This window comes from Suricata suricatta, chromosome 12, assembly GCF_006229205.1.
Source record: "Suricata suricatta isolate VVHF042 chromosome 12, meerkat_22Aug2017_6uvM2_HiC, whole genome shotgun sequence".
Lineage (NCBI taxonomy): Eukaryota > Metazoa > Chordata > Mammalia > Carnivora > Herpestidae > Suricata > Suricata suricatta.
In genome coordinates, this window is record NC_043711.1 from 38924792 (window position 1) to 38940561 (window position 15770).

Here is a 15770-nt window from a genome sequence, read left to right on the forward strand (position 1 = left end):
TAAACGTTCGAACCACTGCTCCCAAGGACTGCAGAAGATAGTTAGGTCAGTAACGAATATTCTGTGAATCTTCTCTGACCCAGGGCTCTCAACCACAGAGGCAGGTGATCTGAGGGTGAGGGAGGAAGGGAGCGAAGGATATCCCCATGAAATCCTGTGAGATGGCTATAATTAGCCCCAATTTACAGACGAGTAAACTGAGATTCAGGGAGGTTTAATAATTCACCCAGCTAATAAGGAGCAGAGTCCAGATTCTACAATGTTGAGTTTCTATGCTGCTTTCTGTCTGCCGGATTGGAAAACCAAAATCTAAAGTAGGTCAGTAACTAGAAGGAAAGGCTCAACAGGACCCAGAAGTGCCTGACAGCCAGAGGACAAGTTCAAGGTGAGAAACCATGAAGGAGAGCCTAAGGAAGCTGTCATCTGGGAATCTCCCAGTTGTGGATGTCAAGACCCACCCTCCCAAGTTTTATCTAGAAACTGTGTTTCTACCCAAATGCATAGCAAGCTGAAAGCAGTCTCACAAGATGAAAATTAAACCATCCACCTGGTGGCTGAGGCAGGCCAAAGAAAAACTGCATTTCCCCTCTTCTTACTTACCTACCCCCTGGTTCTGAAATATCACCATCTAACTAAGCAGCTTGTGGTATTTACCTAGTCTCACTCTCGGAAAATAAGAACCCCAAGACATATGGCTTTGCAAGTCTTCCCTGAATAATACATAGGAAAGAGTCTGCTCTCTGGAGCAAGACCCCATAGACACCTGATGCCATCACTGCCATCCTCACTATTACTCATGTTTCAATTAGCAAGCACACACCAAGAGTTCGATACAAGATTCCAAACAACGATGAAATTACATGTTTGCACGCCGAGTTTAAAACATGCCCACACTGCTTTTTTCTGTACCACTGGTTGCTAAAACTATTTTTTAAAGGCCCCATTAGAAAAAGTGAAGCAAGAGTGGCCTCTTGTGGAAGGCATGGTATCTACAACAATTTATAGAGCTTGAACGGCATAGAATTTCGAACTCCGCTGGAGGGAAACGGCCCATTTTTAGTGTGGATGGGTTTTCGAAGTGCATGCCTAAAACCTGAGGATATGCTTGGCAACCTTTCCTCAAGGCCATGAAACCTTGGATCTCTCCCATCCACTACCAGCCTTCCCACTCTGTGCTCCTCAATCACCTACAGGGGCCGACAGCAGGTGTTCAAGAAATCCTCTCTGAAATCCAGTGTTCCAATAGTCTTCCTGGAATTCTGTGGTGCATACCACTGTGTTTTCTTCAAATAGCGCTTTCTTTTTTTTTTTTAAGTTTTTTTTTTTTTTTTGAGAGAGACAGGGAGTGAGAGAGAGAGAAAGGCTGGGAGGGGCAGAGAGAGAGAGAAACAGGGACAGAATCCCAAGCAGGCTCTGTGCACAGAGCTCAATGTTGGGCTTAACTCACAAACTGTGATATCATGACCTCAGCCAAAACCAAGATTTGGACATCCAATGAACCAAGCCACCCAGGCGCACCCAAATATCACTTTCAAAGGAAGATCTTCCCCCTCCTGGACTCCTGTTCAAAACTGGGCTGCTAGCTCACTGACAAGCCCTGGTCTAGGTCTGTGTCCGTGAAAGGCAAAGAAAGACTAATGCTAGCACAGGTGTGACTCAAAGGTCTGAGGGGGCACAAAACCCTTGGTACATTTCTCCACCGGATGATGCACATTTTATTTTTCCTATTTTGAAGAACATTTTGCCATTTTTCACACTATTCCAGAACAAACTGAATTTTGACTGCTTTTTCACCGTTTGAAAAACCAGTTTCATATACAATGCTACAATTCATTTATTGTGAAATTTGATGTGCACACTGAAGAGCATCTGAAACACGTGAACCATGTTTTAAAGAAGAAAAATATGGGCGCCTGGATGGCTCACTCGGTTGAGCATCCATCTTCGGCTCAGGTCATGATCTCATGGTTCGTGAGTTTGAGCCCTGCATCAGGCTCTGTGCTGACAGTTCAAAGCCTGGGATCTGCTTCAGATTCTGTGTCTCCCTCTCTTTCTGTCCCTGGCCCATTCACACACACTCTCTCTCTCAAAAATAAACATTTAAAATTTTTTAGGTAAAAAATGAAATTAATTCTAAAAAAAGAAAAATAAGGGGCGCCTGGGTGGCTCAGTTGGTTGAGCATCCGGCTTCAGCTCAGGTCATGATCTCATGGTTTGTGGATTAAAGCCCCACGTCAGGGGCTCTATGCTGACAGCTAACTCAGAGCCTGGAGCCTGTCTTCAGATTCTGTGTCTGCCTCTCTCTCTGACCCTCACCTGCTCGAGCTGTCTCTCCCTGTCTCTCAAAGATAAATAAAAAACATTTAAAAAAAATTTAAAGAAAAAAAGAAAAATAAAGTAAGCAGTTATACAACTGAAAATGGACTCAGGATGAGAATGAACATTGCCAGGACCCCTGTGCCTCTCCACCATCACATCCACACCAGGGATAACCCCTAGGCTAACTTTATAATGATCATTTCCTTGTGTTTCTTCATATATCTAAGCAATAAATTCATTTTGGGTTGCTTTTGAAGTGTATATAAATGGACCATTGTGAATTGCGTCTCTGCTCTATATTCCATTGTGCCATTCACTACTTTTGATGAATGTTTGGATGGTGTCCCCATTTTTTCCTTTGGCAAACCATGCTGCTATGAACGGTCTCATAAGTGTCACCTGGCTCTCACATACAAGGGATCGTCTAGACTAGATGCCAGCAAACATTTTCTGCAAACGGCCAGACAAAGAATTTTGGGGGTTTTGTGAACTGGATGTTCTCTAGCAACTATTCAACTCTGTTATTGTGTAGGAAAAGCAAACGCTGACCGTATGTGAACAAATGAGCATGAATGTGTTCCAATAAAACTTGATTCAAAGATACAAAACCAAACAAAATAGGGGGCAGCTCAGATTTGGACCACGGTCCGATAGTTTGCTGATTCCTGCTAAAGATGACTTAGTTCCTTAGGAGTGAAATTGCCAGGGCCACCGCATTGCATGACTCACCGGCAGCCCAAGGTGGTGCAGTGCACAGCCAGGCCAGCCAGCAGCTGCAGCCCTGGCTGCTGGGGTACAAGGCATGTTCCCAGTCAACGGTGCTGGGGAATACCCAGCTCTTTCCCCCGAGTGCAGGCACGAGTTTGCATTCCCACCAGCAGCGTGGAAGTGTCCCCATCACTCGCATCCTTACCAGGAGCTGGTATCATTAATTTTGCCAAACGCATGGGTATGCAATAGTTTTGCCTTGCAATTGGTCGAAGAGTAGACAAGTCTTGAGTTCATGCATTTCTGACAGAAATATTATTTTACTATAAATTGAAGATATTTCTCCGTGAGCACTTAAATGGCAAGAAGCACATATTTTTGTAATTCTCTCTTGCCCCTTCCCCCAAATCCATGCCTGTACATTGCTGAGGTGACTGGTAATTCCAACCATAGCCTTAAATTTAAAAAGATCTTCCTACTAATAAAAGACACACAACTAAGACTGGTGGCCAAGTCTGAGGCTGTTTTTCATGGAAGACCACAGACAATATTAAAACCTGAAATATAAAAACCCTGCTAGTGAAGAAAGCAGTGTGAGTGGGAACCCCTAGTTCTTGTCAAACAGACCTGGCTGGAGGAGATGGGAGGCTCAGGGTCCCCATTTCTACCCACACTTAACAAAAGATATAAGTTCGCAGTGTTGTGGGGTTTTTTTTATGTTTTATAAACTCAGCCACTACATAATATTTTACTTGAAGAATTTTATAAGCTCTTTAAAAAGACTATAAACCACTGTTCAATGTTAATCACCTTACTGAAATCTAACACACAGAAAAAACTACCCCACATGGAGCATATATAATACTGCTAGTAGTTAAGATTTAGGTGCTACAGTCAGATGTTCAAATCCTGGGTTCAGATTCTGTATCATTTAGTGGCTGAGTGACCTCGGGCTGATGCTACTACACATCTTGCAATGTTTGACTGAAACTCCCTCATTGACCTACTCAAGTGTTAAATGAGATAATGCATGGGAAAAGCTTGCCATGTTACAAACATGAAATTTTAAGAAATGAATGCTTGTGGGGCACCTGGGTGACTTGGTCAGTTAGGCGTCCGACTTCAGCTCAAGTCATGATCTCACAGTTTGTGAGTTCAAGTCCTGCATCGGGCTGTGTGCTGACAGCTCAGAGCCTGGAACCTGCTTCAGATTCTGAGTCTCCCTCTCTCTCTGCTCCTCTTCCACTCATGTTCTGTCTCTGTCTCTCAAAAATAAATGTTAAAAAAAAGTATTTTAAAAAGACATGAATGCTAGCTATTGCTATCTTAGTCTTTCTAAGAATGTAGTCAGGAATATGGTGGAATGGCCTTTCTACAACTCTGCATAAACTCTACAAGGAAAGGCTGAGAACCCAACTGCATTCCTTCTTTGCTGGAAGGAATGGAAGGAAGCTGAGTTCTAGAACCAGATGGTTGAGGGTGTATGTCAGGGAAGGAGCATACAAATGTGACCCACAAAATCTATACAGAGTAATAGAGGTATAGAGAATAATCAAAAAGTATATAATAAAAAATTTAGGAAAAGAGGTAAATTAGGTCATTTTAATTAAACCATTGTCATTTTTATGGAATGTGTGTGTTACTATGGTATTTGTCAGCTTTTCAGTATTTGTGATTTGTTGTGATTTTTTCATCCTACATACATATTTACTCCTGCATTCCTAGTTTTGCATTCATAATTTTATCTTAGTTTTCTTACATCCCTCCAAAGCCTGGATCGCCCCCTACAAAATATAGGAATGTTGAGTGTCTTTTGTACTGGAAGACTTCAAGGGGTATGTATGGCTTCCGGAAAAATGGTAAGCAGGATTCTCAAACTGTGGTCTGCAGACTGGCAGCGATCAGGCTCATCCAGGAATTGGTTGGCAAATGCAGGTTCTCAGGCCCTGCCCCACACCTGCTGAGTCACAAACCCTGGGGTGGAGCCCAGTGATCTGTGTTTCTACAAACACAGGAACTCTAACATCTAACAACCACCGCCTTTAAGAGAATCTATTTCCAAATCCTCACCACACACCACATAAAAGGACACCCATGCCCTTGCACCGGAGAATGGCTCAGCCACGGCTTGACCTGTGACCTGCCAGTTCTCAGCCCCCACGATCCCTCTCGAACTTGATGGGAGGGCACACCTCTCACAGACCCGGAATCTCACTGCTCTGTGTGCACAGCCGTGGCATGTAGAAACCTCTGGAGTACCCGAGGGACCATGGGAAGAAGTATGTGTCAGGAAACAAACTGCCTCTTCCCTTCCTGGTTTGTTGGCAGCAAGACCTCGCTCAGAGCCCCAGGTGCCTTGTTCTATTCCTGTAGCAAACACAGCAAAACTTCGTGCCGCCTTGCTCTGCGCTAGAATGCAGAAGCTAGAGGGCTCTCACGTCAATTAACATGTTCATTAGGACAGAAAAATAAAGTCAGACTTTTCCCATCAGCTGTTAGGGCAGAAGGGTTTGAAAATCAGGACCAGCTTAGCCAAATTAGGTTACGTGGTGGATATCTCCTCCAAATTGAGGGAGTAAGTCTACGGCTCCGAAGTTTTGGTGTAAATATATTTAAAGGAGGAGACAAGATAAAGGCACCTTCTAATTAATCTATTAATCTATTATCAGAGATGTGTTGAAGTTAATATTTTTTTAATTTCCTAGCACTTTCTGAGTATTTCAGGTTCTGTAAGGTGCCTCTAAATTTCAAAATAACAGGTCCAATGAATAACCATTTTGATAAATCTTGGAAGGCCTTTCTGGGGTGTATTTTATCCAAGAGAATGACAGTAATAACTGAATTAACAAACTTTTTTGCAGAGGGGCTTTCTAGGCAGGCTCACCGCCTCCTTCACACCCCCCACCAGTACAGAGAACATTCTGAGCTGGGCAGGGCAGAGCAGCCTCAGAGGTCCTGACCATCAGAAGCTGGGAGGGCCAGGTGCTGGGGTCCTCGGATTCCAGTAGCAGGTTTACAGTCCCACCCATACCTCCTCCCTCCCACCCTTTGGAAGGGGCCACTGGGTTCTCAGACCGAGGACTGAGCAACATCCCTCTGGAAATGGCCCAGGCTATTCCCTGTAGCACAGACCCGCCCCTCCCCCCCCCAACATCCTGGGGCTACAACCAAACTATTCATTCTGGTACTTAAGTCAGCTTGAAGTTACGGGTTCAGAGTGGTTCAACGGTGACCGAGGGTAGGGTTCTTACTACCTAGTGTCCTCAGCAGAAATGGAGTAATAGAACTTACCTCCCAGGATTCGGGTGAGGCTTGAATATGGTAGGTTTTAAGCGGCATGTGCACAGACACACATATACAAACATACGCTGGAGGACCGTATGATGTGCCAGTGCCAGGCACTTGCCCACAATGCCTCAGGGAGTGTGGGGCACAGGCATCAGTCCTACCACACTGCTCGCATTCCGGGGTCCTAAGCTGGACAGAACAGCAGCCTATCCCCTGATTAAGCATTGAGAGAAGTTGGGGCACCTAGGTGGCCCAGTCGGTTGAGTGTCTGATTCTTGATTTCAGCTCAGGTCACTATCCCAGGGTCGTGGAATCGAGCCCCACATCGGACTCCGTGCTGAACAGAGAATCTACTTAAGACTCTCTCTCCCTCTGCCTCTCTCTCCCACTCACACTCTCTAAAATTTAAAAAAAAAAAAATTAACTTGGAGAGAAGTCACATATGTCAAGATGTTAGCACCTGGCACCTAACAGGCTCTGATAAAACGTAGCTCATTCTGCTCTCACAAGAACACCAGGAGTTAAGGTGCTAGTATCTCCGGGGTTTTTTTTTTTAATGTTTATTTATTTGAAAAAGAGACAGAGAGACACAGACCATGAGCAGGGGAGGGACAGAGAGACAGAGACAGAAACTGAAGCAGGCTCCAGGCTCTGTTGGCAGATCACGTGAGACCACGGCCTGAGCCGAAGTTGGACGCTCAACCGACTGAGCCACCCAAGTGTCCCTGGTTTTACAAACAACTAAAATGTGAGACCCTGAGTCAAGCTGTTGATCCCAAAGGACAAGCCCAGGCTCCGGCCCAGGGCTCTTCATGCCTCTCCACGCTCTTCCTTAGGATCTGTGTAAAAATCCTACAGCTCATCCTGCGTGTCAAATCCAACCTGGCCATAACTGTAGGAAATGCACATGCAGGGCCCCTGGGGGCCAGGGGCCATTTCAAGCACGGCGCACGTATTAATCCACTCAGTCCACCCCATACACGCGGACTGCTGTCATTCCATATAACAGATGGGAAAACCGAGGCCCAGCGAGATCGTGGACTTGCACCACCTGCACAAGACTCATCGGCAGAGTCAGGTCTGCACCTCACACAGTGTGGGTCCAGAGTCCCACTCAGCCCCCCTGCAGCATCTGGTCAGGGAGCTCCAGCGTGTCGGCACCGACCCGGGGCATGGGTGCTTCCACCAGCAAGGCTCTACAGCTGCGCCTTTGGCACAGGGACGCTGCCTGGCCTTGACAAGAGGGTTACGACCCAGGAGACTTCAAAGACATGACCACCAACCCCTACAAAGGCACTGTGCTTTAGTATCAGCAAGGTGCTTCCTCTCCTTGTTACAACCCACAGGTTTTTTAAAGCACCGTCAGAATTGCTGAGAAACAAAGTGGGACCCCAAGGAATCACAGGGGCCAGAACCGGCAATCTCCCTCCAGACCGGCCACGACTCAGGTAGCAGCCCGCCGAAACCCTCCTGCCCCCCGCCCCCCTGACTGCACATGCCATTAGCCCACCTTGGCCTGCAGGAGGCCAGGAGAAGGGAATTGCCTTGCTTAAGATAATAGAGAATGGGCTGCAGAATGTAGGAAACTCAGATAAATGGCAACAAGCACTGAGAACAGGTCATCACGTGCGGCTCTCACCCACACAGGAAGGACAGGTAAATAGAACGCGTGACAAAAACAGAGGGGTTAGGGCTCAGCTGTGAAAAACAAAAAACCCACAAAATAAAGTTTTTATTCATGCGGCTTTATGATTTCCTTTAAAGGGTTTTCCTCCTTGTTTGTCCTGCATGTAATGTGTACGTGTGAGTACATAAAGGAGAAACAAAATGACAATTCAAAAAAAAAGAATCTTTTAATAAAAATTACTCATAAAAATCCTAATAAATTTTGAAGAACAAGATATTTCTTAGTACATTTATAAAAGAACATTTGGTCCTTTTACAAAAAGCTCCCTCTTAATTTAAATACATTTCTTATTTACAGATTAAACATAAAATATCATCTATAGTTGCAAAGCATATTGCACATTACAGAGAGAGAAGCATGTGTATATTTCAATTGGTTTTCCCAGAGTTTCCATCTCCAGATTTTTTTTGTAAAAACAGATTTACCTTTCTTGTGCATGATAAATAAAAATGCAGGTTGTGTTTTGCTGTTTAAAACTAAAACAAAATACCTTTTAAAAAATAGTATTTCTCTGCCTCTCAGGAAGAGGGAAAGAGGGTAAGGAATCAGGAAGGTCCACAGGTACATTTTCCCGGATTCACGTCCAAACGCCAAGCAGGAACAGAACCCTGAGCCCTGCAAAACCTGGGGACACACAGCCCTGCCAGCCACCTTCTCTCTTTCACAAGGGTCCCTGCCCTGCAGGGAAGAGGCACTAGAGAAGGAGCTGGATGTCTGGGAATGAAAAGAAAAGACCAAGATTTTCTTCAGAAGTCCCTGCTCAGGCACTCAGGTTAGCGCAATCATGCACCCTGCCTTTTCACCATTATATTTGAAAGTGTCACAAGAGAAAGACCCCTGGAGCCCTCTGGAAGGAAGAAAAGTGTCTGATGTTAAGTCCACAAGATCCAAAGCAAAGGATTACTGTTTGCAATCATTCAGTAAACCAAGCTAAAAAATAGCGAAGAGGCTATTTTTCTTTGGTGGGGGAGGGGAGAGGTGGGGGGAAGCAGGTTCAGACCCTCGGATGGTACCCAGACCCTCCTCTACAATTCACCTGCACAGCCACCACCTTGGTGCATAAACACAGGACTTCAGTGACATGTGTGCGCCCCCACCCTGACCCGGAACAGCCCGGAAACCTGGGATTCAGAGGCACAGACCAAGTTCTGGTCGAAGAACTGGAACTAACGGCAGGACAGATGTGCAAATGGAAGCTGGCACAAGTGGAAGCCAGACTTCCTTTGTCTCCTACTCCTCAGGAAATAGAGCTCCCTGGTCCCATCGAGACTGCCCTGTACCGATTTAGAACTCTGTGGGAGGAGATTCAGACTCCACCCAGCCTAACTAACTACAAGGCAGCTTTCTACAGCAGTTCTGTGAGACCATCGTCTTAGTGTCGACACAAGCAGCCTCCAGACACCAGCTACACAGGGGCAGGCGAGGGTGGTGCAGGCTCACAGCTGCTCCAAAGGATGGCACCTGGTCAGAAGCAGGGCGGCCCTGGGGCAAAGCACTGAGCAAAGGAACTTCTTCGGCACTCCTCCCTCAGCCTTTCCCTACATGATATCCTGCAACGCAGAATAAAAGACACAGCAAAAGCCCTGCAAGATAGAACACAGTTGTGGACATTCTGACTTCCAACCAGAACACAAGCAAGCTTGGAACGTGGCTCAAAGACCCCTCCTTGCATGGCTGGCACCAGACGGTATTCCACATCCAGCCCCACAGAGCCCGGACCGTACAGCATCACTCTAGACTGTGCAGCCTGCAAGCTCAACAACCAGGCTGAGTCTGCAGTCACTCGCTCACCCTCCGGCTCGCCGCCTGGCACAAGGCAGTGCCTAGACGTCAGGAGGGTTTGGGACTTCCTACAAGACACATCTCATGCCAGCCTCTAGTCCCTGGGGTGTGTCAGTGGCACTCAGGCAGAGATCCCCATTCCTGAGCACGAGGGGGCTGCAACTCCAGAGCAGGTGACAGGGTAAGGGCCGGAGGCGAGGGTAATGTCGGAACGCCACACATCACTGTTGTCACAGAAGCTGCACAGGGAACCCAGCAAGGCCACGAGAGAGAGCAGATGCACGGAGGACCCACTTTCGTCCCGGACGTGCCCCCTCCTCCCAAATGCTTCTTTTCCCAATGTGCCTGGAGAAAAGATGCACGGACACTCGGGCCTATGAGCATATGTGTATGTAAAATGGGGCATTTTGTCTGACCAAGTCGAAGAAAATATGCTCTCAGAGAAAATTTTCTATTCAGTAGATAGACAAGGTCGATAAAGAGAATGCCTCTGAAATTAAGAAACCAGGTAAAACAGGAGCATTTGATTTTGTTTACTTTATGACAATTTGCATAGTAAATATTTAAAAGATAGGGGAGACACGTTTATTACTGAAAATCCTTTTTTAAAAAATCTCCACGAACTGAACTCTTTATCTAATAAAAAAAAAGCCCAGTGACATATTTTCAAGAAGGAATAAATAAAATCTTTCCCTTTGATTGATATGCAATGGCTTAGACCACACTTACTTCTAGGTTTAAAAGGATGAACAGGAAGTCGCCTGAAGTGTGCAAGCAGAGACAGGTGAGTGACGTGACAGGTGAGGGTGGGGGTGTTTCAGTAGACTCCCCACCTTTCTACCGGGATTCACTACCACCTCAGATGTGACACGGAAGCCAGGCTGAGGGTTCAAATCCACCTCTGCTTTGTATGAGTATTCAGTTTAAGTTCAAAGTTTTCTGGCTAAGAAAATAACAACAAAGAAGGCATTTGAGCACAACTTCCTCTTCATGGAGGTTTGCTTAAAAACATCAGGCTGAAAGGCAAGGACCGACCAAGAATTTCCCAGTCTTACTAATACTCATCCCATCCCTCCTTCACTGTGGTCCCACCATGTGGCTATACAAAACGAGCCTGCTCCAAGCGTGCCAGCAGCCCTGACAACCAGCGGCCCCAACCAAAATCGAATAAGGCACTAATCTAAAGCCTGTATTACACAGAGAAATGGCTCAAGGGTGCCAGAGAGTCATCTGATCTTTCACTCTCCCTGACTTAGCTAATTGGCACTAGACACAGAAAACAAAAACAAAACCCAATTCTAACCCAAACACGGTCAGAAGGGAGAATCCTTGGCTAGTAAATATGAGACGGAGGGAAGCGCAGACATCCTTAGGTATTTCTCTCTCCCTAAAAGGCACCTGGTTCTGGAACTATGGGAGTTCCTCAGGTTAAGTTCAAAGTAAATGTAATATACCATCCAAAAGATCTGGCCTTGGCACAAGGTAAGAGACTGCCTTTTGAAATTCAGATAAGTTATTCATAATCAGTTAACTCATTGTGAAGATTACTTGGGATGCAAACGAATAACTGAAGGATTTTGCCTCAAGGGATCCCAAATCATGGGTGGAGAGAGAGCCCAATTATCTAGTGAGAGAGAAAGGATAACAAAATGCAATAAATAGCAATGAACCTCGGGCCCTTTGCATGGAAATTTCGTTCACAGTCCTCTAACAGAGAGGTAGCAATACTGCAGTCACAACAAGTGCTGGAGACAGGATCACACTTGTTGGGTTTTGTGAAGTGCGAGGCTAGGAAGATCCATCCAGAGATGCCCCATCCGCACTGTGCTTACAAAATCAGCATGTCGTAGGAAGCCAATCCCATGTACCTTCTTACTTCAAACTACATCCTTAAGAAAACAGGGCATTTTATTGAACAGAAGAGAAACACTAACTATGCACGATTCTGTGTGCGGAGCCGGACGGAAATGCCAACACCACCACGGGCGGCCAGACTTCCATTCTCTTCGCCCTCGGGATGGATCTTGACACAGGGTGGGCTCGGCTGTTTGCTCCCGTTTCCGACTCGGCTGCACAGAGGACAGCAGATCAAATCAAGCCAACCATCTGGTCAATCTGTCGCATGTAGATGCTCTTTAAGGGCAGGGAGTATCTCCTCTCGTCAGGAACACGATTGCACTAGAAAGAAAACAGAAGAGGAAAAATGTAAACTTCAGATTAAAAACCCAGGTATGAATTGCTCAGCGAAGGTGGGTGGATGGCCTGAAGCGGGGTTTGTGGATCCGCGGACCCGCTGGCGTCGGGGCGTCTGTCTCGTGCACGGCAGAGCACTTAGCAGCATCCCTGGTCCCTCTGCTAGCCGCCCCCAGCCCCTGCTCCCCTAGCTGTGACAACTAACATGGTCTCCAGACGTTGTCCAGTGTTCTGTGAGGAGCAAACCGTGCCAGGTGAGGACCGCGGATATAATGCAGGGCGGCTAAAAGACATGCACCCTGGGGCGGAGTGAGTGGGATGAAAACGTCATTCCCTTGGGAATTTAATTCGCCCAGAAAGTCAGAAAACACTTCAGCCAGTTGAACACACAGCTGGTGCTTGAACGCAGGGCTGGGGCCCTGAGCCCCAGCAGGGTTGAAAGCACGGATCACTTCTGCCTCCCTTGACTGGAAGCCTTACTGGTAACAACAGTCGATTAACACAGATTTTGTATGTTGTGTCTATTACATACTCTATTCTTACATTAAAATAAGCTAGAGGATAGAAAATGGTATCAAGAAAACCATAAGAAAGAGAAAACACACTTGCAGGACTGCACCGTATTCATCAAAATACACCCGCGTGCACTTCAGACCTGCGTTGTCCAAGGGTCAACTGTACCGTGGTTTTTCTGAGTTTATGGTTCTTCCCATCCGTAGCTAAAGCCTAAATGCCTGAGAGAGCTTTTTTCCCTTTCAAGTAAAAGTCCTTTTCCCCTCTCAAATGAGATGCGATTCTGTGAACCAAACACGTTTATCTGCAAACATACATTCATTACACGTTGTCCCCAAAAAAACACATCCCCTCTGCTCTGTACTTGAGCCCACTGCGCCCTGCTCTCAATCCTTGTGGGATCAAGGCCGGCACGGCCTTCGGTGGGTCCCAAACCTCCCCAGGCATGCATCTGTAGGTGCTTCTCCTGCTGCCTGAACACCCCTTCCTGGGAACCTTCTCTTCACCTTTCAAGGAACTTCTGGAAAGCAACCTTCACAATGAAGCTTTTTTTATCTTCCCTGGCAGATTAGCTCCTCTGTGTTCCAAGAGCACTTCACGCACGGGGCATGGGGTGCCTTACTGACAAGCACCCGGGGCGGGCCAGTCTCTCCACTCGGCCAGGGCCAGTCCATGTCATGGCTCCGCTCTGAATCTCTCTGTGCCCCCGTCTCCACATGTAAGTGGGGATACCAAAGCACCTAACCTCACGAGGCTCCACATGTAAGTGGGGATACCAAAGCACCTAACCCACATGACCACGTGGAAAAGGGGCCTGGGCTAACACAAAAGGTGACTGTTATCAATACTTCTCTAACGCTCCTCCCCTTTCCTTCTCAATGAGGCCGTGTTCACCTAATCTACACTCCACGGCCTTACAGAGATTTGGGGGACTTACCTCCACTCTGGCCTGTCCACACAGTTCACAGACTGACGGCAAAGACCTTCAGTGGGACCACGAAGGAGCCTGGGGTGGAGGGGTGTCCCCTCACTAAGGCAGTGTAGGGGTAGGTGGTAAGAATCTTCACAGCAGAGGCTTTTTCTGAGAGGAGAGGTGGTGTCCACTGCATTGTGGGGCTACATGGTTTGACATTTCAGCCGATGCAGGGTCTCTTTCCCCATCCTCGCTTCCAAACCACCCTATTTGCTTCAAATCGAAACAACTAACCTAGGACTCCTACCAGACACTCCATGACTCGTTTCCAAATTTTTCCCAATGCTTATCAGAATGATGAAGGCATGCTTAGTGAAGCCCTGCTTTAAATGAAACTGGACTCCTCTGCCCCTCAAAGAGCATTTCATTACAAATCACAATGACTGATGGCCGCTTTCTTCCCTCCCCTGCGGCTCCGTGATTTGGCTGGATCTCTTCCATTTGTCCTTCCAGCTCACTCTCCGCCCTTCCCCATCCTGCTCTGGCGCAGAGGCCAACCTGGCATGTTCTACCGAAAGGGTGCACTGGCCTCTGGCTTCTGGTGAGCACAGCCAAGGAGCAGCTCCAGGAGATTAGAAGGAAGGCGAATGGTCAGGGTTTCCTCTGCTGGCTCCCTTCCGGCAAGGTCACCGAGGCCAGCTCAGCACATGGCTTCTGCCAGGAGAGGGCCCATGCAGCATGCCTGTCCCCACGCAGGTTCCTGCGGCCATGAGCCCCTGCAGCTAGGACAAAGATGTGCTGCTCCCACAGCCCTACACCCTCACTCTATCTATACACCCTACATTAACGGTATTCTGTGAAACTCTTCTCAGACGACCCAGTCTAAGTGTGCCACCAATTTTCTGTCAGGGGCTCTGCATGACAAATTTGTATTATTTTCTCCTCCTCTACCCGCAAACCACCCCTGGAGAATCGACTTACATTGGAGCTGGAGTTGATGACTTTTAACTCAGGAGATTTAGGCCTGTGCACAGACTTCCCCTCTTGGTCCTGCCCTCCCTCTTGGGAGAAGAATTCCTTCCAGGGTGATTCCCGAAGATGTTTGTCCACAGATACAATGTGTCCCTCAGTTGTAAACATGTATTTGGTTCCAGATTTGTGGACTGGATTCTCCTCATCAAATAGCTAATGGGAAAGGAAAAAAAAAAGATACAACTGGTAACTGTAGCACTTTTGGAACTAACTCCTGGGACAGTGTGCCAGGACTACTCAGGGAGTAGAATTTGCTGGGTCCTTGGGCTTTTCAGTGACAAATGGGTGAAAAGGCAGTGCCCAATTCTGGCTGCAAAGCAGAATCACCAGTTTTGTACAGACTCAAATGCCCAAAGGTCTCCCATCCCATCCCACTCTGCTCAGACTGAAAGATTCGAAAATCTGAGGGCCGAGACCCAAACTTGCACAGTCTGTAAAAAGCTCTCAGGATGATCTCCCTCCAAAGGCTCCCCCGAGAGTTCTGTCACTGTAATTCTCACACACACCTAGGCCCTCACTGGAAAACACTGGAAGAGAGGAGACACATGCTTTATTACCCTTCACCCCATCCCAGGGCCTGGCACAGAGCCTAATACCTGTGCCCCCATCCCACTGCTTCCTGTCAGAACACGGGCCGGGCTCTGAGGACAGAGGCACATGGGGCAGTGCCTTGCTTCCACAGGAGGCGTGCGGCAGGAGCATCCAGAAAGAACACCAAACCGAATAGGGGACAGGTCGGTGGGTGGAGAAGGCAGGCGTCCACTAAACGTTAAATGAGCGAACACTCAGAACACGAGTCTCAGTGACTTCAGAAACCTTGCTGTCACCTGAAGTACTCTACAGACATGGAAAGACTCGGCACAGCTGGCCTGTTTCCACAGCTAACGGCAGAACGGGGTAGGCCTAAGTTGTCTGGCCCCAGCCCCTGAGCTCTCTCCTCTGTAACGGCTTAGGGGATCGCCCTCATTCACCCTTGTGAATACCCCAGGCACCAACGGCTGCCAGACAGGGGTGCATGCAGGGCTCCCATCAGCCTGCAGCAGCCGGCCTGGCTCCCAGACGTGCTCTGGGAGGGAGCCGTAGGCCCCCCAGGGGTCCAACAGCAGGAGAGCCACCATGTCACGGGGTATGTGACCTGCTGGGGGGCACATCTCCTCTGCAGCCTTCTGTGAAGTCACGACAGATAGACTGGAAATTCCAAACCCTGGCTTTGTACAGAATCACAAGCCACTTCTCAAAACTAGATTCTTGAGCTCACTTCTAAATCTAAAATCTAAAGATTCCAATCCAACAGGGCTGTAATTTTAACAGGGGCCCCAGGGTGATTCTGATCCA

General features: G+C 47.5%; 1 protein-coding gene across 2 annotated transcripts in view; it reads right to left on the reverse strand.

The window, feature by feature from the left end:
- Positions 1-8143: 8143 nt before the first annotated feature.
- EDEM1 (ER degradation enhancing alpha-mannosidase like protein 1) overlaps positions 8144-15770 on the reverse strand; it is a 30445-nt gene continuing 22818 nt past the window's right edge. For both annotated transcript variants that reach the window (XM_029916453.1, XM_029916452.1), the window contains exons 11-12: positions 14385-14588; positions 8144-11962 (exon numbers count right to left, since the gene is read on the reverse strand). In XM_029916453.1, coding sequence (XP_029772313.1) covers positions 11873-11962; positions 14385-14588 — 294 coding nt within the window. In that variant the 3' untranslated portion in view covers positions 8144-11872. The remainder of the gene's footprint in view (positions 11963-14384; positions 14589-15770) is intronic.